Raw genomic sequence first — 27,471 nt, forward strand, 5'->3', positions numbered from 1 at the left:
GTAAACAAAACAACGCACATTATTTAACTCAATAGAGGATAGATGTAGGTATTATATGTTGACTTAATAGGAGATACGCATTAGTTAATAAAAAAATACTTATATATTGTTTTGTTCAATAGGGGAACGTACAGGGGGTGGGGAGCGGAGGGAGGAGGGAGGGAGGAGGAGGGAGGGAGGGTGGGGTGGGGTGGGGTGGGAGTGGGGGTGGGGTGGGGTGGGGGTGGGGTGGGGTGGGGGGTGGGGGTGGGGTGGGGTGGGGAAAGGAGGGGGAGGGTAAACCATGACCATTACTAGAGCCACTATGAATAATTAGTGGTCCCAGGCTAGGCATGGTAGGAGTGTGGTTGGGCAGGTAATGTATGCACCTGGGTCAGGAACTCTGCTAGTCGAGGAAGCAGGTGTACATAATTCATCCAAGGGAAGGGGGAGGGGGGTGGTAATAATAAGGGGAGGGGGGGAGGAGGGGGTGTTTTGGACAAAGCACAGGGCCGGTTCATTAGCTTTTGTACTAGTGTGGCAGTCACCATCCCCCCCTTCCCCTCCTCCTTATAATATGACGTGGGGGATAAAGGAGGGGGAGGGGGTGGTTTAGAGGGGCTGTATTGTCGAAGAGAGCATTATTTTTTGAAGGGAGATGGAAAGGTAGAGGAGTCAAGAGATAAAGATTGAATGGGGAGTGAATATTAATCTAAAGTTTGGTCTGTTTGTCTTACGATATAAGCTGGAATAGGGTGTCGAACCCAGACAGCAGCTTATAAAGTTTTCAGAAGAACATGAACAACAAGAACACCAGAAATAACGGCAATAATGTTAAGATCGTGAACCCCAATAACATTAATGGTGACAAGGTCAAGAACTCTAGTGGTGCCAAGTTTGTGACCTTCAAGAACTCCAATGGTCCCAAGATCAAGAACTCTAGTGGTGCCAAGTTTGTGACCTCTAAGAACTTCCACTCTCTCGTTTACCATCACCTAACCCCTCCCTCCCCCATCATTCATCACTCAGGTAATCTTCCCACCTGATCCCTTTATTCCCGTGATTTTTTTCCCTTCTCGAGATCATAAAATTTCCCCGTAAGCAGACACTGATAAATCTTACATCCATACCAGACATCGTCCTCCTCCCCGTCTTTAATTTTATAACTGATCCATATTTAACCCGTATTTTAAAATCCCACATTTTACACTTTTCTGAAACTTCATATTTGGAACTTTGTCTGAACCCCCCTCCCCCCCTCAGGTAATATTAGGGTGGTTACTCTTTGAAAATATAAATAAAATACAAGTGATGAAAAAAAATTATGCCCTGAAAATTAAAAAAGAAAAATAATTATAATCTTGCTTTTAAATGTAGTGTTCGAGATGGGAGAGTCGGGGCAGGACACTCCTAGACTGGTAAGCGAGGATTGGGGTGCTACGTGTTGCTAGTGGCCGGAGTTACCCTTGGGGAGACCCTGAGACACGCCTCACTGATCCCCGCCCACCACTACCACCTGTGACATCCACCACCACCTCCCACCACTACCACCATCTGTACCACCCACTACTGCCACCCACCATCACCACCTGTACCACCCACCATCACCCTTACCACCCACCATCACCACCTGTACCCACCGCATCACCCTTATCACCCACCATCTCGCTTCTACCCACCATCACCAGCTATACCACCCACCATCTACCTGTATCACCCACCATCACCAGCTATACCACCCACCTATCCTGCAATACCACCTACATCACCACCTGTACCACCCTATCACCACCATGCCACCCACTATCACCACTGTACTATCACCACCCATGCCACCACTATCACCACCTGCCACCCACTATCACTACCTTCTACCACCTATCACCACCCGTACCACCCACCTATCACCACCTGTACCACCACCATCACCACCCATGCCACCCACTATATCACCACCCATCCACCCACCCTATCACCACCATGCCACCTATCACCACACCGTACCACCCACCATCTCACCACCATGCCACCTATCACCACCTGTACCACCCACCATCACCACCTGTATCACCCACCACCACCAGCTACACCTGCCACTATCACCACCTGCCACCCACCATCACCAGCTATACCACCCACCATCACCACCTGTACCACCCACTATCCTGCAACACCACCCACCATCACCACCTGTACCACCCACTATCACCACCTGTATCACCCACCATCACCAGCTACACCACACTCACTATCACCACCTTTACCACCACTATCACCACCTGTACCACCCACCATCTGCCCGTACCACCCACTATCACCACCAGTACCACCCACCATCACCAGCTACACCCTCACTATCACCACCTTTACCACCCACTATCACCACCTGTACCACCACCATCACCACCTGTACCACCCACCATCACCACCTTTACCACCCACCATCACTACCTGTACCACCCACCACTTTTACACTTCTGGTTCCATCCTTCCCATTTTCATCTCTCATTCCTCCTCCTCCTCCTCCTCCCCCTGTCCATGTAACTATTTACAATCCATACACAAATGAACATGGACCCATACTTTCGCGTTCATAGGCGAACATGTACAGTATGTAAATTGCTCACACGTAAACATATGCTGTATTAATACACACACACACACACACACACATATATATATATATATATATATATATATATATATATATATATATATATATATATATATATATGATAAATCACTGTAGGTACGCATGATCTTAGTATATGCACAGTAACCACAAGAAAGAAACACAAGGATTTAAGCGCTTTCGTGTGAATTCACATCTCGTAGATGCAGCAAAACACCTATATATATATATATATATATATATATATATATATATATATATATATATATATATATATATATATATATATATATATATATATATATATATATATATATATATATATATACACACACACACACACATACCATTCATGCCACTCGTTTATATTTACACCTTGTTGTATGTAGGTCGCCTCGTCAACACTGTATTGGTATGTTTTAATGTTCGGGTGTGAGTGATGGTCACATAGCTGGCATTGGAGTGAGCAAAGGGCGTATTATTAGACACACACACACACACACACACACACACACACACACACACACACACACACACACGGCGTCATTGTTGGCAAGCTGAGATGAGACATTGCAAGGACCATTAACCCTTTGTATGATGGTGACATAACCTCTGCAGTGCGATGACTTTACCCTTTTAATGATAGTGAAAATACAGCGCACCATATGTCGAGTCTTTTAGTACACCAGATTCAGGTAATGTGGTAAGCACTTTCTCGACCGCCTTTTCACCCCAACTGTAAAATTAAGTACCGGTATCTATTCACAGTTGGGTGGACTAAGGGTGAGTCCCAGTAACAACTCGACTCTTCTATTCGTTGATTTAATATTCTTGCCCTATACGTCTTCAGTACGACTTCAAACACGACGGCCGAAAGCTGCCTCTCTCGAATGTGTCTAAACGTTCCGCATAACACCTGCTAAGGAACAGTCACGCCCCTCAACATGACATATAAATTGACCATTTCCTCACAAGACATTTCATCCTCTCGGCAAGACTATAAAAAAAAATATTCTTCAGCACAATTCCCAATCGTTTAGCACGACAACCAAAATTTGTCTTCCTTACACCCTCCTCGCTCCGCCTATCATCACAGATGGTTCAATTAATTTAGAACAGAGATCCCTTGTAGAGATTTATTTTGGCACAGCGATTTATTCCCATGTGATGTAAGCATAGGAGGTCGTTTTAATAAGAACTGTCTAAATTATCGCACGTTTTTATAACTCAAGGTATTATGGCCTGATGAATCTACCATGCAATTTATTGGTTAGTACGAGCCTCTTCCTCCCACTCCTTCCTGGGCGGGTGAGTCACACTCTTGGTTCATATATATACGTTTAACCCACAAAAAGTTCCCTTAACCCTGAAAACGGATGAACGGGAAGTGTCTTTAAGTTATTTTAAGTCATTATACGTTACGAGGCGATGCAGCAAGACGCCTCGAGTATAATGTATTGCATTATATTTTCACTTCAGACTTTCCAACACGCTAATATTATCTGATAAGGGCCTTTTTGCTCCATTCATTATTTTATACTAAATAATAATTCTTCATTATTTTACGGTGTGTGTGTGTGTGTATGTGTGTGTGTGTGTGTGTGTGTGTGTGTGTGTGTGTGTGTGTGTGTGTGTGTGTGTGTGTGTGTGTGTGTGTGTGTGTGTGTGTGTGTGTGTGAGTAAAGACATTCACTGTTACAAGAGGAAGAAGACTGAAGGATATATTTGGTCTATTATTTCCTATTGTCATTCTTTAAATAAATAACAAAGCCAACACTCGTACACACAGTCATCCACAGTATCTACGGTATGTCTTCCCGGGAACAGCTCAGCACCCATTATTGTACCTGGGAGGCTGAGAGAGACATTACTTTACCACACGCGCCACACACACAAAACAGACAGACAGACACACAGGCCATACTTATGCTATACCTGCCTACTATCAAAACACCTGTCTATTAGCCCACGATGACAGAAATCTTCACAATATAGAGATAAATGGTCACATACACACAATCTCCAAGTACAACATAGTCAAGAGGTTAGGTTAGGGAGTGTCCGTCACAACATATCCTCAGCTGGCAGTACGGTAATTAGGCTGCCTCAATAATGCAAGTGGGGGGGGGAGGAGGGCAGCATCATCACGGGCACTAAACATAATAATAATCAACTTACCATCAATCACGATATATCGACCACCTGCCCCCACCCCACTACCCCTACCACCATCACCCCTATCTCCACCACCAGCCACCCCACATCTCTACTACCATCACCCCTATCTCCACCACCAGCCACCCCTACCACCATCACCCCTATCTCCACCACCAGCCACCCCACATCTCTACTACCATCACCCCTATCTCCACCACCAGCCACCCCTACCACCATCACCCCTATCTCCACCACCAGCCACCCACATCTCTACTACCATCCCTATCTCCACCACCAGCCATCACCACCATACCCCTCCACCACCAGCCACCCCACCTCTACTACCCCTATCTCCACCACCAGCCACCCCACACCTCTACCACCATCACCCCTATCTCCACCACCAGCCACCTCACTACCCCTACCACCATAACCACTACTACCACTCCCTTCATCATCAACCCTACCCCTACCACCATCACCAACTACCACTTTCACCATCATCCCTACCTCCACCACCATCACCCCTATCTCTGCCATCAGCCCCCCCACACCACCACACAATTTTATTTCACATGTATACAGTATCTACATCCACATATATTAATGATACCAGTAAATTCTATCATAACACCTACAGGTAAATTCACATCCATATATATTCATGTTTTCCTTTTAATACTGCGAGTCTTTTATAACTTAAATTATATAACTTGTACCGCGATGTATTTGTTCTGCTTCATAAACCTCTCACCGGAAGCCTTAAAAACAAATGTTGCCGAAATTAACATCTTATTGACATTTTCTTTAAAACAGTGTCAGTGAGTTGCCTAATAAGAGCCCCTCCCCTCCACCCCTCTCTCTCTCTCTCTCTCTCTCTCTCTCTCTCTCTCTACTCCCTTCCTTCCTCACCTTGCCGCAGGGAATGAAATAAGAATCATTATATGAGTGTTTTAAGATTTGAATAAAGTCTCACAAATATCTTGTATTTTAATCAAGAATAATTTGCATAATAGTCAGGTACCAAGATCTGTATTTCTTATATTACAGTAAAAATACAGTTTGTTTGCCATTGAAATACCAAGATATTTTTATAAACAATTTCTTTTACACCAGTCATAGATTTTCTCTCCCTACTAAATACAGTTCAAGGTCTGTACCACGTAGCCTTAACGATAACACGGTCTTATAGCCTATAAAAGCCATACTGTATTATAGTCCGCTGCGTTAAATTAATTTTACAGCATATAATCATGTTAAGTAGTTCACAGGAGAATGGGAGGAGGGTTTGTGTGTAAGACCTTAATAGGTTATAATGCCAGGGAATACAAGTGAGTAGCGGCCATTGTTAAGAGCTTGAGACACACTAGGCGTTGGTAAACAATGATTATCTTTCTTAATAACTACCAAGAAAAAACAAACGGTGTGGATTTTTTGTTATCAATGGAGAAAATGAAGCGAAATAACACATTGGGTAAGAACGTGTCTGAAGTGTGAGTCATGAATATTATTATCGTTAATGTTCATTGTTATCATTATCAGTTGTAATGATTATATTTTAATATTATTACTTTCACGATAATTATCTTTGTCATCAGTGTCAATACAATTATCGTCATCAATATCATTATCATCATCCCTACAATGTGTATAACAATCCTTATCGTCATTATTACTATCTCCAATTTCTCTACTATAATCGTGAAGAGAATTATGTTAGGGGGAGATTAATTCATGTTAGGGGGAGGTTAAGTTATGTTAGGGGGAGGTTAAATTATCTTAGGGGGAGGTTAAATTATGTTAGGGGGAGATTGTTAACTTAGAAGTGAGCTACATTAGGGGGGGGGGCAAGTTAAGCTATGTTAGGTTAAGTTACATTGTCAAATTAGGGGTAAGTTAGATTAGGTTGATGTTAGATTAGGTGAAGTTGATATTAGATTAGGTTAGATTACCTAATGATATCTGACTATGATTTAGTTTGATAAAGTTAAGTTTTAGATTAGTAAAGGTTAAGTTAGGTTAGATTAGGTTAGGTGCACTACTTAGGCCCCTGCAAGGTCTCAGAACAGAGGGTGACCAACAGTGTGTAATTAAAACAATCATCATGTGTCAAAATAGCCTCACGCCACCTTCGACCTTAACTCTGGCTGAGGGAGACTTCACCGTGTAAACAATGGCTATACCGAAGACTTCCTTGTATACATGTTGGCTCGAGTAACTGAGGCCGGACCCCAGGCCTCTTTGATGCAATAATGATGTGAGTGGGGTTGGTGTGTGGCCTTTTGTTTGTCTTTGTGTACTAGATGACGTGATATAATAATGTTGATCGATCCTGGGTTGTGTTTGTTCTCCTGATATCATTTTGAAGTTGCTGTAGCAGTACTGTACTTTTAGCTGTAACTGTGTAAATAAGTATGTAATTTCTGAGTGTCGTCTACACAGTGTTAACAATTTTGAAGTCCTTGCGTACCTCTAACTATCTGTACAGCTGCCGGTCAAACTTCCTCTTTGTGTACCGAAGGATAGTACAGCCTTCAGTGCGCTGTATTCTCACTGTCTTACACAGAGTGGTTCTATTTTTCGGTGCAGATAATCGGTTCATTATTTTTTGTTACAATACAATTATACTCCTTATCTACTGTAGGTTAAGACACCGCCTTTACCTGCAGTTAAGTGAGAAATTCCCTCGACATTTGGCAATATCTGACATCATCTTGTGGGTGGCATATGCAATTGATGAACGCTGTTTTTCATTATAAATTTTGTCAATATACCATGGAAAAAAATAATACAAAGGCGTCCGGTACATTTGCCCATAACTGTACATAAACAAATATGTCAATACCACACAGCCAAAATTACAAGTTAAGATACTACATTATGATGCTGTTACCTTGTGGTAATAAATCTCTGTAACTACTTGTTCATAAACATGTACCTGCACTGTTATTTCGGAATAAATATTGTGAATTTTAATCTTGTACACGCGGAAGTGTAGTAATTGTGAGGGGTGTGGCCAGCTGGAGCTCACCTGCCCCCACCACACCATGTGTCAGTGGCACGAGTAGCCCCATAACCAGTTTTTCACACCAGCCGCTACATCAATCGTCTCAGCGCAATGTCAAGACCACTGGCGCTCATTAAAATTATTACCCACGTTATTAATTGATACACATAGCCTAAGAAAAAATAATGATATAACACCGCTACAATTACTCTTACGTATCATTCAGCGGCTTAATGATCTGGTTAAGTACAGTATGGTCGTAAATATGACAACCTGAATATAACTGAACGCTGACAGGATGTAGAAACTTTTATCCAACCATCACAAAGGTACTCATTGTACATTAGAAATAGTGAAAGTTGAGGTGATATATGTCATAGCTAATGGTACCCTGTGCTGTGTTTCTTAAGAGACCCATAAGTATAATGTGAATGTACCTTTGATAGTCTAATGCATTATGGATCAAAGAAATACAATTGGGTCGAGCGATCACCATTTATTTGTTTTTTATTCTTTCCAACAGGTTATTTTAGTAACTATGTGTTTCATAGTGTTTCTTTAGCTGGTGGAACACTATTATGATCCAGTCTATTTTTTTTTTTTAATCTTTTGTCCTGAGAGAAAATTTTAATGTGAAAAAAAATCGACAAACATATATACTGAATCACCAACAACAGACATTTTACCATTTTTTTTTTTAAGGTTTACTCAGAGTTATATCATGTTATACGGAATCACACCAAACACACATCACAGCAGGTAGTACACCCCTCCCCTCCCCTCCCCCCCGGCAGTCTCTATCCAGTGGAGAGAACACAGTGTTTACCCTGAAGAGTAATTCATGTTATCTCTCTCTTTCTGAAGGAGACAAAACACCAAGAGACAGACACTCAATGTAACTATAAATTTGGAAATAAATCTCAAGTCTTTCTTTTCTCCCGCCAAGACTTACGCTAAAAAAAAAAATAGTACAGTTCTAACATACTGAGTGAGTTTTTCTGACTTCTTTTGACCTGAAATATATACATCTATAATGCTGCCAGTCCTGATTTAACATGCTACATCTATCTCCCTTGAAGTGATGGAAAGACAGAGACAGACAAAGAAAAACAGACATACACACACACACTTATATGTTGTCATTTACTTTAGAATAAGTAAATATATCAAGAGGAATATTGGAAAAAAATCAGAGATGAGTTTGTAACGAAATTAAGTCGAGATGATAATACAAATATGAACGTGTTGGTCAAACTCTGAGAGCAGTTATCTGGGTGTAGGTGTGTAAATAATTGTGTTACTTTAGACTGCAGTAACATGGTCGCATATGACCAGTTAAGGGGTTTAAAATTAAATGCATAGAAGTTATCGATATTAGTCAATTATTACCTCTAGCTTGTGTAATAATCAGTATAAATTATATACACTGTATTGAACAACTCGAAGTTTGTATCTAGTTACGGGTACCAGCTAACCAGATGTAGTTAAGGCTACGCTTTCAGTATAATCCGCCAGGTATCAATATTCTTCGACCAAAGCTGGCAAGATATTTACTACTTACGCTGCACTTCAATATCTTACCAAGTTACTATCCCCTTCAATCACCTCAACGCATAACAAAACACGGAAATACCTAGATGATTGGACGCTACAAGAACCATCATCAACAACAACAAAGGTATCAAAGTCGCCATCCCTAAGTTTAGAACACAGATGTCACGGGCCCCAAGTTGTTGATGTCGGTAAAGACTGGAAAACTATTTGAATCCCTCTGCCTCACCTGCTTATTTATGTAGACCACCAGATGTGTTCTGATGGTGAAGCTTGACGGTGTTTACCTTGGAGAGTGATGCCTCGGTAGACGAAGGTGGAAGGGAGGAAGGGGGGCGGTCACTAAGAGCTGGTTTGTATATGTGTTGACACCTGTATGATGGATATGAGAGAGAGAGAGAGAGAGAGAGAGAGAGAGAGAGAGAGAGAGAGTATATAAATTATCAGCCCTTAATAAATCATGAATAAATAAGTTATCACAAGAATAACCAGACAGAATCGTGGCCAATGACAGACAGCCCAAGTAACACAGTAGTGACAAGGTATGAAGAAGTGTGAATAGATATGAACAGGTTTGAATAGGTATTGAACAGGTGTGGACAGGTGCAAACAGGCGTAGACAGATGTGTTGGCAGATGTGAACAGGTGCAGATAGGTAAGGACAGGTGCAAACAGGTGTGTACAAGTGTAGACAGGTGAGAGCATGTGTGTACAAATGTAGACAGGTGCAGATAGGTGTGGACAGGTGCGAGCAGGTGTGGACAGGTGTACAAGTGTGAACAGGTGTAGACAGGCGTTGACAGTCGTAAATAAGTGGGGACAGAACACAGGAAATCATTACCCTAAGTGTTGTGGCCATCTGTGCTTCCCTCGCCCATTACCCTTCAGCCAATACATCGCCAAGAACCACCTCCCATTTGTCGGAACAACTTTGTCTGTCTGTCTGTCTGTCTGTTTGTCTAATGACCTTAAGCAGATGCCTTCAGACTTTCCTTTTTGGGATTTCTGAGTCATGAGTCATGGTCACTGTGTCAAGGACTGTCAATTGTTGTGAGGGATTATGGAGACGTCGCAGGTATGGGTATTTGTGGTGGTGGTGTAAGGTGGTGATGTAAGGTGGTGGTAGAGGCGTAAATGATGGTGTTGGGAGTGACTTAAGCAGTGGTGGTGGTGGTAGTAATGGCGTGGTGGTGATGGTAGAGTCTTAAGCAGTGGTGGTGGTAGTAATGGCGTGGTGGTGGTGTTGGTAGAGACTTCAGCAGTAGTGGTGGTAGTAATGGCGTGGTGGTGAGGGCAGAGGCGTAAATAATGGTGGTATGCGTCGTGTGGTAGTGCCCTAGTGGTGGTGGTTGTGGTGAGGTGACTAAGTGTTGGTGAGGCCGCTGACAAACATTATTGGTGTGTCATAGTTCTGGCTGCTTCTTAGTGATAATTATAATGATTGGGTGGTGATAGAGGCTGACATCACAGTTTCATTTATAGTTTTATTTATTTACATTTCAGAGCGTACTATGTGTTCACAACATATCGGAGTGTAATTTTGTTATTACACCCTTACCACTATTAAGAACACAAACACTCCTACATCCGTCACAAGACAATATCTGACAGATCTCGGGTGTGGGCGAGGATGCATGGTAACGAGGGAGGAGTGAGACAGTCCGCTTCCTCGTCAGGTTATGTAAAGGACAGAGCGGGTGCCAGGGTGGGGCGTGATGCAGAGGCCGCCGGTGAGTACCTGCTTGCTTCCCACATGTGTGACCTCTAGCGCGTATTAATACTCTCACCACGCCCTGACACTTTAAGCAACCATAATGCAATTCTTTGAAATTGATTTAGTGTTTTGTTCCTCAGGTATTTGGCAAAGGCAGACTATACCGTGGTTTTTTTTTCTCCCACGGGGCATCAAAGGTGTGCGTGTTTTCTTGTGCCATAGAGGGTTGACGACCGCTGGGCGGACCACCACGCTGCTGCTGCTGTTTATTCTTGTGCTTTTACTGCTGTTCCTGAACCTGCTACTACGGCTGTTGCTACTGTTTATCTTGATGTCCTCTCTACTGGTATTAGTGACAGTAGTGGTCACATTAAATGTAAACTTGCTGTCAGGGCCGTTAATCTTGATGCTGTCTGTGGAAGTTTTGTTGGTAAGGTGGAGCATTAATTGGTTGGCTCTTACGTTGGTGAGGTGGTAGCAACAGTTATAGTGATGATGATGATGTACCCAGAGCTTACGCTGTTGGTGCTGTTTTAGCTGCCACTGTTACTGTCGTTGCAGTCTTTAGTTTTTACTGTTGTTGTTTATTATTTTCCTTGTGCTGCCGGTCCTTTTGTTGACGCTGATTTTTGTGTTTTTGTTGGTTCTTTTCCTGTCCTGCTGATGGTGTTTATCTTGCTTTTGTTGCTGTTCTTAACTGATTCGTTTGCGGAGACCTAGAAGGATACAGCACTCGCCTCCTGTCCTAGGGGTTCACCCCCAGTTCACCCAGCTGTAAATGGGAAACTAGCTTTACAGTTGGGGAAGCGAAGATGGTTGAGTGCAGTGTGACCATGCTGCCTCCTTGTGTACCATAGGCTTAGTATACCATGTGCTGTATCCACACTGCCCCGAACCAGGCCAATAGAGCCCACATTTATTTTTACAAATTGATAGTTTTTGCTGCTGCTAAAAAAAAATCGTTTTTTTTTTTTGCTACCGCTGCCTTTATTTTTGTTCCTACTGCTGGTGTAATTCATAATTGCTTAAAAAAAAGTGAGGATGTGGCCGTCACATGTGAGGGCCGAAGGAGGGGGGGGGGGACTCACCAGAAGGTTGTGGTGGTACGTCCTGGGTCCATTATCATTAGTCTAAGTCCGAGAAGCTGTCGTTGTCTGGGCCTCAACCCTCCCCCGTCCTCCCCCTCCCCCTCTGCGCTGCCTCGATCACTTAGTCAAGCCCGTATTTACATATCCGTGGTGAGGTGAACCACACAGGCTGGTCTGTTGATGCTTGTCAGGGACACTGGAGGAGTAGAGGACGGCAGGCGCACAGACACACACAGTTTCTCAGGCTGTTCTTCCTCCTCCACTTTATGCTGCTGTTGCTACATCCAACTGTCAACCACTTGTCGTTCATCTCCCACATTTACTCGTGTCTCAACACTTAAGGTCTGTTTTTCTGTCTTGCACGAGCTATGACCGTTAAATGGCCTCTATCGCTGATTTTACGTTCGTTCCGCTGGCAACACTCTTCTTCACGGGTGTAGTGTTGATATCCTTAATGTGATGATTAACGACACATTATGCTACCAAATATAAGATGTGAATCAGACAAAGAAAGATAATTAATCTACAGCAGACGAAGAAGAAGAACATCTGTCCAACATCTTCAAGACGCTTATCTTAAGGAGGAGTGGAGGAGATACTAACGACATGCTTGTTGTTTTAGTCGTGTTTATTCCCTCTTTACGCTTGCAGTGCCTCCACTCTCAGTCACACACCTCTCACACACACCTCTTACCACCTCTACAACTTCTCTGGCTATAAAAAAAGAAGTGGTGGTAGTAAGAGTAGTGTACGTAGGGTTTTTACGCAGGGGGTTCTAAGTGGGATACAGGGGGAGGAGGGGTAAGGGTAAAGGAGGATGGGGAGGAGTAGGATAAAGGGGAGGGGTGGGGTGAACAAGGCCTTAAATGGTGTGTGTAGCCTCAGGTACCTCAGACAGTCAATGGGGGGTGGTGTTGGTCCCAATACTTAGGGTTAATTAACAAGTTTGATAAATAAGCCTGGCGGAGAGAGGACTAATGACACGGTATGGTGGAGGAGATAGGGAGGGATAGAAGGAGGAGGAGAGAGGGGGAGAAGGAGGAGGAGAGAGGGACAGGGAGGAGGCGGAGGAGGGAAGGAAGTATGTGGAGAGAGGGGCAATGAAGAAGTGGTAGAGAGAGAGAGAGAGAGAGAGAGAGAGATAAATGGGGTGTATAACACATGTGAGACAACCCTTCAGCCGCCACCCACAAAAAGTGTACCGTGAGATGATAAGTGTTCCTCAAGCCAACGACAACAACCTCTTTAAATACCTATGCACCTTCTCTGACACGTGCCCCTACATACACATACAAACATACACACACATACACACACATACACACCTTTTTAACATGTTTTTATATAAAGAGACGAAACTAATTAAAAAAAAAACACTAAATATACAAAATAAATGTTTAAAGAAGATAATTGGTAAAAACAAAACGTAAAAAAGACTCTAACTAAAAAAATAAAAAACGTAAGGTATTGGAATAGCTAGATGTTAAAAAAGTTAGACGTACAAAGTGTTATAAACGTTTAGGTGTTAATAAAAGATCCTAGAAACAGTTTACATAATCTGGTTTCAAGGCTAATACCTCCTTACACCCTCTCTGTCGCTTGCTGCTATAACGAGTTTTACATACATACATACATACATACATACATACATACATACATACATACATACATACATACATACATACGCCAAGGTTCAAATTTCAAAAGATTCATAAATGATCTTTTTTTTAACCAGTCGTAAACGAGGGGAAGAGAGGGCGCATTTAGTTACTAAGACAAGACTCCCAACACGTAATACCGAGACCATTTTGGCAGCCCTCCTGGTGCCGTATGTTAAGGTACATGAGAGAGAGAGAGAGAGAGAGAGAGAGAGAGAGAGAGAGAGAGAGAAGAGTAAATTATCGCCATCGTTATTCTATTTCTCCTTATTGTTATTATCATTTACAAACGCTCGCATACAGGTCAAATAAACACACGTAGACAAATATCCACACGAATACATACACAAAAACACACATGAAAAACCTCGACTTTCATTTCACTTTTTTTTAATGAATGATCAACCTAAGGTGGCGCACACACTCCCACCCATCATCTGATAGTGGTGATGCTTACCTGACCTGACCTGACCTGACCTGACCTAACCTAACCGATCCATTATCATATATCTATACCTGGATACCAACCTGACTGTAAATTACAGGTGTAGAGAATATATTGGAAGTCATTTGACTCTATACACAATGGGAAAATTGGTAAATTAAAATAAATTACAGTGTATATTTAGTGAGTACAAATTTATGAGTGATTTTAATGAGTGGGTAATGGAAGCTGTGTGTGTTTGTACCGGTGATGACATGACTCAGTACTAATGTAAATATGACTGCTCTCTCTCTCCCTGTCACTGTGTCTCCCTAACTTAATATTCTCCCTTTAGCTATTATCTCTCTCTCTCCCCTACTCTTTCCTTTTCTCTACATTCTCTCCCTTTCCCCAGTCTCTGTCTTCCCATTTCTCCCTTTCACCACTCTCACTTCATATTTCCCTCTCTCTCTTCCTCTCCCTCTTCATTCCTCGATTCCTCTTTATCCGACTACCTTCACTCCATTCGCCTCTTTGCCTCTGCCCCTCTCCCTTCCTACTCCCTCTAATCTTGCCTCCCCCTACCCCACTCTCCCTTCATTCCCTACCCCGATAATCTCCTCTTTCCAATTACAATGCTATCTCTTCCTCCTCCTCCTCCTCCTCCTTTCCCCTTGATTATTCCGTCTCCACCCTTCTTTTACACCGTGATCACCCCGTCTCCCCTCTCTCCCCTTCCCTCCCCACTCTCCCCTTCCCTCCCCACTCTCCTCTCCCACTTTAGCCGCCCCCTCTTCCCCCTCTCCCCCATTACCGGAGTTCCAGGCCCCCAGCAGCTTTAGCAGTTCAAACACAGTGACTACATTAACCGATTAATTTCGAGCCTTTTATCGTGAAAACTAAAATTTTCACCCAAATAAAATGTCTCCCGTGATTATATGTTGAATTAAAACTGCTAAAACCGGAGGCTTTGTAGCTTTCTATCCAATATATGAAAATTGATAGCCAGGCAGTCAGACAAACAGACATTGAAAGACATTGACAAGACAAACAGACAGACAGACACAAAACGAGAAAGACAAACAGACAAAATTATAGACATACAATTTCATTATTGCACCGTATTGGACGTGACAGGTGTTAATGCTGAGGGGGGAGGGAAGGGAGAGGGAAGGGAGGGGAAAGGGGGAGGAGAGGGAGGGGTAGTGAGGGGGAAGGAGGGAAGAGGGAAGGGGGTTTAAAATGAAGTTGTTATGGATTCCTTCTCATCGTCTCCGAGAGCATGACAGAGCCGATGCTTCCTTGTGTCTAAGAAAGTTTAATGTCATAAACGAATTCCTAGACAAGACGACACATACCAAAGAGTCCGTCAGTAGTCATCCCACTGTCTATGCTGAAATAATATATCAAATCCAACACGTGTATGGACCAAGTACTAAGGCCAGTAGACCACAAGATGTTGTCACTGCTAAAGCAAGGCCAGAATGTGAGTTTCCCAGGCAATATACACCGCATGTAGACGTGAATACTGTCAAAATAGTGTGGACAGAAATATGGCCACACACTAAAACACGATATTTTAGACGGCGAGAAGAGAGAATCTTTTTATATGCAGGTCCAACAATATCCTGTTTTTAATGACACCAAGTAGATGAGCCAGCCACTATGTAGAGACTAGGGTACACTTTGTACTGAAAATACTCCGTAATAATCAGTGTCACAATAACCTGACTATATTGGAGCCTCATAAGAACCCTTTGTGATCGCTGGCTGTAATCCTCTTTGGGCTACCGCTAACAGGATGAATATAAGGTGCACAATAAACTAGACGCTACTCGTCGAATATTTTCAAATTTAAAGACTGTATCACTGATTCACACCTCTCCTTCCTGTATCACTTTACTCCCTCCCCCCCTGAATCATTCTCCTTCCTCCCTCCCTCCTTCCCTCCTTCCCTATATCACTGCATCACTCCACCATCCCTCTCTCGTGTGCCACAGCTCCTGGGTTTCAAGACCTTTGATGCTCGCTCTCTCACCGTCTAGACAAGCGGCCAAAAAACCACAAACTGATAACCTCCCAAGTCTTGATATATAAAGTGATATACACACACCTTCTCCATTACAAAAACCATAAGGCCTGAGGGAGCTGATGGTACACATAAGATGATGCTGTGACCTAATAATGTTCACTACTCTTCCGTGATGGTTATATACCGTTGGCATTAAGGTTCTCTGTGTGTGTTGTACTTGTATCTGAAAATGTTACGTCAGAATTGTTCCAAAAGTGAAAGTTGGTCTCGTAGTGGAAGTGTGGATATAACGCATTGAGGACGAAGGTTTTTTTTTTTGTGTGAACAAGGAGGCAATTTAGTTGTCACTGTACTTCATCACCTTCACTTCTCACTCTGTAAAATGTATCCACTCGGCCTCTTAATTCATAATAGACGTGTTAAGGTGTCAAGATATCAGACATACACTATGTGGCCATCATAATCAAGGTTGCCACCACACACAAGGTTGCCACCACACACAAGGTTACCACCACACACAAGGTTGCCACCACACACAAGGTTACCACCACACACAAGGTTGCCACCACACACAAGGTTACCACCACACACAAGGTTGCCACCACACACAAGGCTGCCACCACACACAAGGTTGCCACCACACACAAGGTTGCCACCACACACAAGGTTGTCACCACACACAAGGTTGTCACCACACACAAGGTTGCCACCACACACAAGGGATTAAGAGACGTCATCTACAGTAAGTATTAATTATCGTATTTTAGTATAATTTCCTCTGATATTTCTGTCCACTATACAACCTGCCATGGCTTTAAAAAATTCAATGCACGAGCCTTTGTGAGTGTGGGGACCCAGGTCTCTGTTACTAGGGTATGTCACCACGCTGGCGGGCTTTGATGATAATGATCAACATGAACTGAAAAAAAAGAGCTGGAAATCACTTTTTTCTCTCCCGACACCGCCGCCACTGCCACACCGCCATAACTGTCGTCGCCACCACCGTCACTGTCGCCGCCACCACCGTCACTGCCGCCGCCACCACTGCCACCACCACCACCGTCACTGCCGCCACCACCACCACTGTCACTGCCGCCACCACCACCACTGCCACCACCACCACCGTCACTGCCGCCACCACTATCACTGCCGCAAACCGGGTACCACTGCACCATACCATCACTGCCGCCGCCACCACCACAACAATCATTTCCACCACGACCACTGCCATCTCAACCGTCACTGCCACCACCATCGTCCTCCCACCACCATTGTCCTCCCATCACCACCGTCACTCCCACCACCACCGTCCTCCCACCACCATCGTCACTGCCACCACCATCGCCACTGCCACCACCATCGTCACTGCCACCACCATCGTCACTCCCACCACCACCGTCACTCCCACCACCACCGTCACTTCCAGTACCCGAATCATTAACAAACATTAGTGAGTGAAGTCAGGGATATATACGTACAGGAAAAAAAAAATAACTTTCATCTTCACGAATTCCAAAAAAAAAAAAATTTCTTTTTGCTTATAAACTCAAAAAAAAAATAAAATGTTATATATCTCAAAATTAAATACATAGATGGCAGTTGTTGGTTTCTGAAAAAAGACAAGTGTTTGATCTTTCATAAATTCAGAAAAAAAAATCAGGTTTTAATCGTAAGCTAAAAAAAAGCAGAGCTTAATATATATATATTTCAAAACCGGCTAAAAAAATAAATAATATATTCCAAAATCTTATACAGAGTTGTCAACTCCTGAAAAAAAATGAGAGGAGCAAATTCAGACAAATTTCTATTTTTCTTTGTAAACTAAAAAAGAAAGAAAAAAGAACCTGTATTTAAATTTTTTGGGGAGCACTACCGACTGAGTATAAGTTTTTAACCTTGTCAAATTCTTTCACTCCTTTATTCAACATATTTGCAAATTTTTAACATTACATTTTTTTTAGCAATTCACGGATTCCTTTCACTTACTTTTACACTATCTGTCTATTTACTGGTTTTCATTTCATTTTATTGTGTGTAGTTTTTCTTTTAAGTAATGTATTTGTCTTCTGTTTTTAATGACATTCATTTATTTCACAAAGTATCGCGTCACTGTATGAGATAAAGAAGCATAATAGTTGAAAATATAAGAAATCACAAGGAAAATTATGGAAGATTATCCGAAAATTGTACCTAAACCATTAATGTACAACTGAACAATACTAGCTACCCCATGATACTAAAATAATAATAATAATAATAATAATAATAATAATAATAATAATAATAATAATAATAATAATAAAATACCATAAAAAAGTCAAAATAACAAAGAAAATACACAAAAAAATATTAAAATTACAATAAAACTCTTCCCCCAACACCAAAAAATCCCAACCAATCAACTCGAAAACCCAACAAAAATAAAACACTATAAAACAAACCCCCAAAAATATCCCCGCAACAAAAACAACAATCAAACACCACTCGAAAATACCCCCCACCCCATCCTGCCCTCCCCTCCCTAAAAAAAAAACAAAACACGCACACACAAATTATTACCCCAAAGCAAAATATATATATATGCACCACCACGTACCTCCACCTAGTTAAAATTCTATGAACTAATTGGATACTATTTATTTTTTCTCTCCCTCACCATCCCCCCTCTTCATCCTCACCCCCTCCATCTCTCCCCCTCTTCATCCTCCACCCCCCACCTCCACCTCTCCCTCCTCCCTCTTCATCCTCCACCCCCCACCTCCCTCACCCTCCTTCCCTCTTTCCCCACCTCTCCCTCCCTCCCCACCTCTCCCTCCTCCATCCCTCTTCACCCCCACCTCTCCCTCACCCTCCTTCCCTCTTCACCCCCACCTCTCCCTCCCAGTACCAAACGCCGCATCAGTCTCTATGTAACATAAAAAGTTAATGATGGAAATTTTAACCATCAGACAAAGTAATTAGAATGATGAAGTTTTTATAATTACGTATAATGGACGTATATTAAAAAAATTTATCGGAAAAATTATTATTAATCAGCCAACTTAACTGAAAATAACTTTTTTTTGTTTAACGGAGTAGAGTACACGCACGCACGCACACACACACACACACACACACACACACACACACACACACACACAACAAAATTTACTACACCTGAAAATTACAAAGTTACTGACGTAATGTATCAATAGAAAATTAATTTAAACGATAAAAACGCAAAAATATACAATACAATAAATTACTGTAGATAAAAATAAATTATACAACAATTACTGCAGCCCAATATTTCCTGATATTTCTCCAAATCACATATACAAATCTTGTTTAAATACCTATGTTACTGTGTATCATATGAGAACACATACTGTATACGTATAATAGATCATACGTATAATACATCAAACAAATACAGATCAACATAATAATAATAATAATAATAATAATAATAATAATAATAATAATAATAATAATAATAATAATAATAATAAAATAATAATAATAATAATAATAATGAAATAATAATAATAATAATAATAATAATAATAATAATAATAATAATAATAATAATAATAATAATAATAATAATAAAAATAATAATTATAATAATAATAATAATAATAATAATAATAAAAATAATAATTATAATAATAATAATAATAATAATAATAATAATAATAATTACCTCCTGTCATGAATGTAGGTCGGTCTTATAGCCACTTAGCTAGAATTTACCCAAGACGTAGAGCCTGGCAGCAAAAAGACAGCCACACACTTGAGTTAACGGAGCCACGTGTCCTGGTGTGGAGGAACAGCTCAGGAACACCGGACAACTATCTAGCTGGTCTACATCCCTGTTCCCGGTCACTGCTTGGCACACTGAAACAAAGGAAAAACTGTCCTTGACGCCTAGTTATACTCAACCTAGGAATGAAACTTATGTAAGCAGCGAATTAAGAGGCGAAAATCATTTGCTAACTACCACCAGACGTTATTTAGGTATTAAACAGTACAACATACTGTACTATATATACACATAAGATATATAATCTCTAGGAAGTAAAGTGGTGTAGAATTATAAAAAAAGTGGACACGGGCCTTAAATAACACATGAACCACGGCTAGTGTCCCCCCCCACCTCAGGGGCGCCACACTTCTGATGCCACACTGTATAATGATAACACTGTGTGTGTGTGTGTGTGTGTGTGTGAAACCTACACCCGGAACTGCACTAGCTCCTTCCTTGTCTCTCTCCATCCGACCCTCCTTCCTTCCCTCTCTCCCTCCTCTCTCTCTCCTTCCCTTCCTCTCCTCATTCATCTTCACTTCTCTTTCCTTACATATCCTCAGTTTCTCTAATTCCTCCACTTCTTTATATGCCCCTATTTCTATCATGTCTTTATTTTCCTTCTACACTACTATTCTATTATTCCCTTTTTCTTTTCTCCCTTCCGTACCTTTACACCCCACACCCCCCTCTACACCCCACACCCCCCTCTACACCCCACACACCCTCTACACCCCACACACCCTCTACACACCACGCCCTCTACATCTCGACACATCAGATCCCCTACACAGCACCAGGAAGCAAAAACTAGCGCCTCGTGACGAATCATTGCCGACTTTTTTTCCCGTGAGTAATTTTGGCTAACATTCGTCTCCGAGTTTTTACCTAATGGGGAGGGAGGGCGGAGAGAAGGTAGGAGGAGGGAGAAGGTAGGAGAAGGTAGGAGGAGGGAGAAGGTAGGAGGAGGGAGAAGGTAGGAGGAGGGAGAAGGTAGGAGGAGGGAGAAGGTAAGAGGAGGGAGAAAGGGGAGAGGGAGAAGGTGGGAGGAGGAGAAAGGTGAGGAGGAGAAGGTGGAAGAGGTAGGAGGAGGGAGAGGAAGGAAGAGGGAGGAGGAGAAGGTAGGAAGAAGGTGGGTGGAGGGAGAAGGTAGGGAGGGAGGGAGAAGGTAGGAGTGGAGGGAGAAGGTGGGAGGAGGGAGAAAGGTGGGAGGAGGGAGAGAAGGTGGGAGGAGGGAGAGGTGGGAGGAGGGAGAAGGTGGGAGGAGGGAGAAGGTAGGTAGGAGGAGGGGGAGAAGGTAGGAGGGAGGGAGAAGGTAGGTGGAGGGAGAAGGTAGGAGGAGGAGAGGTGGGAGGGAGGAGAAGGTGGGAGGGAGGGAGAAGGTGGGAGGAGGGAGAAGGTGGGTGGAGGGAGAAAGGTGGGAGGAGGGAGGGAAAGGTGGGAGAAAGGTAGGTGGAGGGGGAGAAGGTGGAGGAGGAGAAGGTGGGAGGAGGGAGAAGGTGGGAGGAGGGGGAAGGTGGGAGGAGAGAGGTGGGAGGAGGGAGAAGGTGGGAGGAGGAGAAGGTAAGAGGAGGAGAAAGGTAGGGGGAGGGAGGGTAGGAGGAGGGAGAAGGTGGGTGGAGGGAGAGAAGGTAGGAGGGAGAGAAGGTAGGTGGAGGGAGAAGGTAGGAGGAGAGAGGTGGGAGGAGGGAGAAGGTAGGAGGAAAGGTGGGAGGAGGGAGAAAGGTGGGAGGAGGGAGAGTGGGAGGAGGAGGTGGGGGAGGAGGAGAAGGTGGGGGAGAAGGTGGGAGGAGGGAAAGGTGGGAGGAGGGAGAAGGTGGGAGGAGGAGAAGGTAGGAGAGAGGGAGAAGGTAGGAGGAGGGAGAAGGTAAGAGGAGAGGGGGGGGACGGAGGGAAAAGGAGTAAGAAGTAGGGAGAAGTCGAGGAAAAGGAGGGAGAAGGAATGGGAAGGAGGGGAAGGAAGGAGAATGAGGGAAGGAAAGAGAATAGGGAGAAGAAGGGGGAAGGAAGGAGAATGGGGAGAAAAAGAGGGATGGGAGAAGATAAGGGGAAGAAGGAGGGAGAAAGAGGAGGAAGAGAGAGGTAGGAGCGAAGGGGAAATATATGAAAAAGGCAAAGGGAAGCCAATTTTAATGACAATGCAATAAGCCTCTATGGGACAAAACACGCGACAAAGGTACCACTAATCGCTTATTTAAATGAGTACAACAATATTTACTTCGGTGATGTTATTGTAAGTTAAATATATACTCGTGTATCAACTTATTATGTCCGTAAGCACCGTAAATCTTGTCACTTCACACACTACACAATTATTGTTTTAACTTTAGGAAGATAAGTGTTTTTGTTAATGATCTGTGGTGGTGAGGTGTGGTGAGGGTAATGGTGGTGGTGGCGGCGGCAATGGTGGTGGTCGGCAATGGTGGTGGTAGCAGTGCGTTGGTGGTGGTGGTGGCAGTGCGGTGGTGGTGGTGGTAGCAGTGCGTTGGTGGTGGTGGTGGCAGTGCGGTGGTGGTGGTGGTAGCAGTGCGTTGGTGGTGGTGGTGGCAGTGCGGTGGTGGTGGTGGTGGTAGCAATGTGATCAGGTTGGTGGTGATGGTGGAAGCAGTGTGCTGGTGGTGGCAGTGTGATGAGGGTGATGGTAGCCAATGTGGTGAGGTTGGTGGTGACAGTGTGGTGACAGTGACCCTGGCAGTGCAGTGAGGATTGTGGTGGTGGTGGCAATGAGGGCGATGATGGCAGTGTGGTAATAACAATGCTGGCACTATTACCACCACCCACCCTGTTAAAGAACCTACGACTGAACATCTTCATTATACCATCAATAAAACCGCCTCTAATGTATAGCTAATTTTAATTTTGTTGTTTTCAGGCGTCGTGTGGAAGCCTATCATAATACACAATGTTACTATTATTTGCAAGAAAGGGTTACCGTAGGAAGAGTTGCATGGTTGCACAGTCAGTGAGGGAGAGGAAAGGTTGGATTTATTAGTTTTAACAGAATCTTTTTATTTATTTATTCCTTAAAGTCCAAATGTTTTTTTTTTCACATCGTTATCACCATCATCAACATAATAATTATCACCACCACATCATTACCATCATCACCACACCATGACTATCATCACTGTCACCATCATCATTCATTTACTCTCTCTCTCTCTCTCTCTCCATATTTATGTCTCAGGTATAGCGAAAGCCATCAGATTAAGGTGAGTGTGGCCTTGGTGTGGCCCGTGGTAGGGAGGAAGAGGTGCCCCCACCCAGGATGTGCAACCACCGAGCCACACACACACACACACACACTTTTTATAGCACTTCACCCCCCCCCCTATACATACACATACATTACCAGTGACACCATCAGCTCACACTAACACCATACACTCTCCGAAAATATATATATATGTTCTCTCGTATACATAAAAGATATACATAAATGATGATGCTAACTGTATGTGGGAAGGAGTAAAGGTTGTATGAAAGTTTACAATTTACTTATTATACAGGAACATTAACCTAATACTGTACTATGAAGGTAGATTACGGTGTACTAAAAGTAAAAGTACACAAGCATCCACACACGACCGTAACTATTTACTGCTGCTATTGCTACTACTATACCACCACTACTACTACTACTACTACCACTACTATTGTTTGGGGGGTGGGACGCCTTCAACACCATTTTATGACCTAGCTATCCTAATGCAAAAGAACTACCCTACCTGACTTACCTCGCAATCTTGTTCCCGGCTACTACTACAACTACCACTATTTCTACCACCACCATTCCTGGAACTAATAACAATAACAAAGATAATAAAAATAGAAGACGAAGAAGAAAGAAGATAAAAAAGAAAGAATAACAACAGTAACAATAATAAGAAAAAAAAACAATACCCAAATTAACCTATAAAAAATCCTACAGGTAAATTCAAGTCAAATCCCCTTTTAGAAAAAAAACAGTATTAGGTAATGTGGTAAGCCATGCCTTTAATGTATGTAAATTCATTCATAACTAATTTATAGAGTAATCTGATTATTCACAATTAATCACCAGCGAATCAAAAAAAAGTCCGGAATACATAATTTACGAATATTTTTTTTTTATATGGGTTATGATACAGGAATTATAGTCAGTCTCTCTCTCTCTCTCTCTCTCTCCAAATTAATCCCCGGACTCGTGCCACCAATCAGGGAACCGCACCGAAATTGTTCATAGTGAAACCGATAATTTGATTAAAGTAGGTTGATGTTACGGGTCGGGTTGGGCTGTCAGTTTCAGTGTTTCTTGTACTTGGGATTGTTCAAAATTGTGAAATGAATGGGAAATTTTCTATTTGTATCAAGAGGGAGAAAAGCATTGTAATAATTATGTATAGATGTAATAGTAGTATTAATAAGAACAACAAAAACAATACGACGACAATAATAGACAGAAAGACAATGTTCCTCTTGCATCTGATTAAAGGTTGCAATGAGTAGCTTTAAATTTAGCTACTCCAAAGTTCTGCAATCTGCTTCTTTAAAAAATGGAATGACACCATAGAGGAAGTTCACAAAATAGAACTTAAAGCTGTTGTGAAGACGTAGAAAACAAAGAAACTCCGAAATGCATCGAACTTGTAAAAATCAGACTCGCAGTGCCGTGAGATTGTAAAAGAAAGTTGTAAACACACACGACGCTGAAGAAAACTTAGCCTCTGTGTTATGAGGTTACAGGGGGGTGTTGACTACTAGTGTGGAGGTTATATGAGGGTGTTGACTACTAGTGTGGAGGTTATATGAGGGTGTTGACTACTAGTGTGGAGGTTATATGAGGGTGTTGACTACTAGTGTGGAGGTTATATGAGGGTGTTGACTACTAGTGTGGAGGTTATATGAGGGTGTTGACTACTAGTGTGGAGGTTATATGGGTGTTGACTACTAGTGTGGAGGTTATATGAGGGTGTTGACTACTAGTGTGGAGGTTATATGAGGGTGTTGACTACTAGTGTGGAGGTTATATGAGGTGTTGACTACTAGTGTGGAGGTTATATGAGGGTGTTGACTACTAGTGTGGAGGTTATATGAGGGTGTTGACTACTAGTGTGGAGGTTATATGAGGGTGTTGACTACTAGTGTGGAGGTTATATGAGGGTGTTGACTACTAGTGTGGAGGTTATAGGAGGGTGTTGACTACTAGTGTGGAGGTTATATGAGGGTGTTGACTACTAGTGTGGAGGTTATATGAGGGTGTTGACTACTAGTGTGGAGGTTACAGGAGGGTGTTAACTATTAGTGTGGAGGTTACAGAAATAAAAAAAAACAACGAAGATTACATCGACGGAACGAACGATCAAGTAAATAACAACAAAGAAGATAACGACAACGACGATGAGGAAGACGACGAAGAAGATAACAACGACGAAAAAGATAACGACGACGAAGAAGATAACGACGACGAAGAAGACAACGACAACGAAGAAGATAACAACGACGAAAAAGATAACGACGACGATGAGGACGACAACAAAGAAGATAACGACAACGACGATGAGGAAGACGACGAAGAAGATAACAACGACGAAAAAGATAACGACGACGAAGAAGATAACGACGACGAAGAAGACAACGACAACGAAGAAGATAACAACGACGAAAAAGATAACGACGACGAAGAAGATAACAACGACGAAAAAGATAACAACAACGAAGAAAATAACGACAACGAAGAAGATAACGACAACGAAGAAGATAACGACAACGAAGAAGATAACGACGACGAAAAAGATAACGACGACGAAAAAGATAACGACGACGAAGAAGATAACGACAACGATGAGGACGACAACAATGGCCCTAAGGTAGTGACAACATTTCATCGTCGTCTTCGAAATCAACCCGACAAGAGATACAACAGAAGATAAGTGAAGCCTGACTCGCTATCACGGTTAACCTCCACTACCAAAGAGGTTCATGACCCGTCACAAATAAGGTAGTTCTAATTTCCATAATTTACATAACCAAAGAAACCAATAACAAAGGCGGGCAATAATTGGTGCTGTATCACATTGTATTTTACGACAGCAGCAGATTAATCCCCCAGTGTAAAGCAAATGTAAAATTATACAGTAGTGTTTGTGGTGTATTCAAAACTGCATAAAATATATAGAAATATTTTTTAATTAGTTCCATCTTGAATAACTAAAATAAAAATAAACAAATGGCGACAGACAGACAGACAGACAGATACAGACCAGAGAGTGGGTGAGTGTGTATAAAGATACGAACACTGTAAATCACAACGCACAGTAATTCTCAAGTGAAGAATCTGTCCTCGAGCTTCACCTTCCCGTCATCAAAGACACCTCGCAGAAACACTGGCTCGGTGTTGTCGCCGTCAGCATCGCCACGAAAAGTCATCAGGGTTGATTAGATTGAGAGATACGGAGCTTAACCAGCGTTATATTAGTTAACAGCAAGTCTGGTAATTAGGGGCTCCTCGCTAATTCACTCTAGTCCTGATGAAGTGCTTGTTAGGCCGCTTCTGAACCTCTCTTGGGGTCCATTCCATCATTAATCAATAATAATGACCTGACGCAGTTTCTCCCCCTCTAAGATAATCGTTCAACCCGCTACACAGTCCTGATCTCATCTGAATGTTGAACAGTGGAAGAGTTGAACGTACATCAGATGGAAAAAAACACAATATAAGAGACAAAGTCAGTCTCAACTCTATTTCACGCGAAGTCGATTATTTTAACAGAGGTTCCCATCCCCCTCTCCAGGACTCGTCGATGCTCAGCGGGCGTGCGGCTCTTATCTTTATTACATCTATAAGGACGCGGCTCCGGCCTGACCCACTCCCGGGAGATCACTAAAACATCGGCAGCTCCGTAAATGTGGCCATCGCTCCTGGCCTACCAGACTCTGGAGTCAAGATCACCAGCAGCCGCAACAAGACTCTGGCGCCAAGGGGTAATCACAAGTTGTTGATCTTTTAGTCAAGTGAAAAAAAAAACGTAAAAAAAGGAAAAAAAAAACGCTACCTCTCTCTGGTAATACACTAACACCTACCCTCTTTTACAGTCAAGTGTATGTGGGAGATTTTTTCTTTAAGACTTAAAATTCGTCATTTCACAAGTAGATATAAAAAAGATGGTACTTCTTGGGAGTGTAATTGGATGTTTTTTTTTACCCTTTATGAATGTGTAAAAAATAAGTTTTACGTAAAGTAACTTAAAATCAGAGTTACTTCACGACTTAGAGTACTGTATATAAAAACATATTTAATACAAAATTAATCATTACCATCTCTTGTTCTTGAGTAAACTATGGCATTTTGCTTCTGTTAAAGGGCTTCCAATTCAAGTCATTTCAGAACCGAGAAGACATAATATCACGATCCATATTTCTTTGTTTCTCAGACATCCTCACATACCTGGAGTGCCAAGAGC

General features: G+C 42.5%; 1 protein-coding gene across 1 annotated transcript; it reads left to right on the plus strand.

Moving 5' to 3' along the window:
• The first annotated feature begins 776 nt into the window (after nucleotides 1–776).
• LOC121860470 (protein PFC0760c-like) lies at nucleotides 777–25,941 on the plus strand. The gene is made up of 2 exons (XM_042357630.1): nucleotides 777–931; nucleotides 25,296–25,941. Exons 1-2 carry the CDS (start codon nucleotides 777–779, stop codon nucleotides 25,939–25,941), a joined length of 801 nt encoding a protein of 266 aa, XP_042213564.1.
• The last annotated feature ends 1,530 nt before the right edge of the window (nucleotides 25,942–27,471 follow it).

The sequence above is a fragment of the Homarus americanus genome, unplaced genomic scaffold (genome assembly GCF_018991925.1).
Source record: "Homarus americanus isolate GMGI-L3 unplaced genomic scaffold, GMGI_Hamer_2.0 scaffold38518, whole genome shotgun sequence".
NCBI classification, from domain to species: domain Eukaryota; kingdom Metazoa; phylum Arthropoda; class Malacostraca; order Decapoda; family Nephropidae; genus Homarus; species Homarus americanus.

Bases quoted from the DNA above. Each gene is read 5' to 3' on its own strand.
- LOC121860470 (XM_042357630.1), top strand. From the start codon at position 777: ATGAACAACAAGAACACCAGAAATAACGGCAATAATGTTAAGATCGTG. The intron at 932-25,295 runs GTTTGTGACCTC...TGGAGGTTACAG, and splicing joins AAGAACTCTAGTGGTGCCAA to GAGGGTGTTAACTATTAGTG.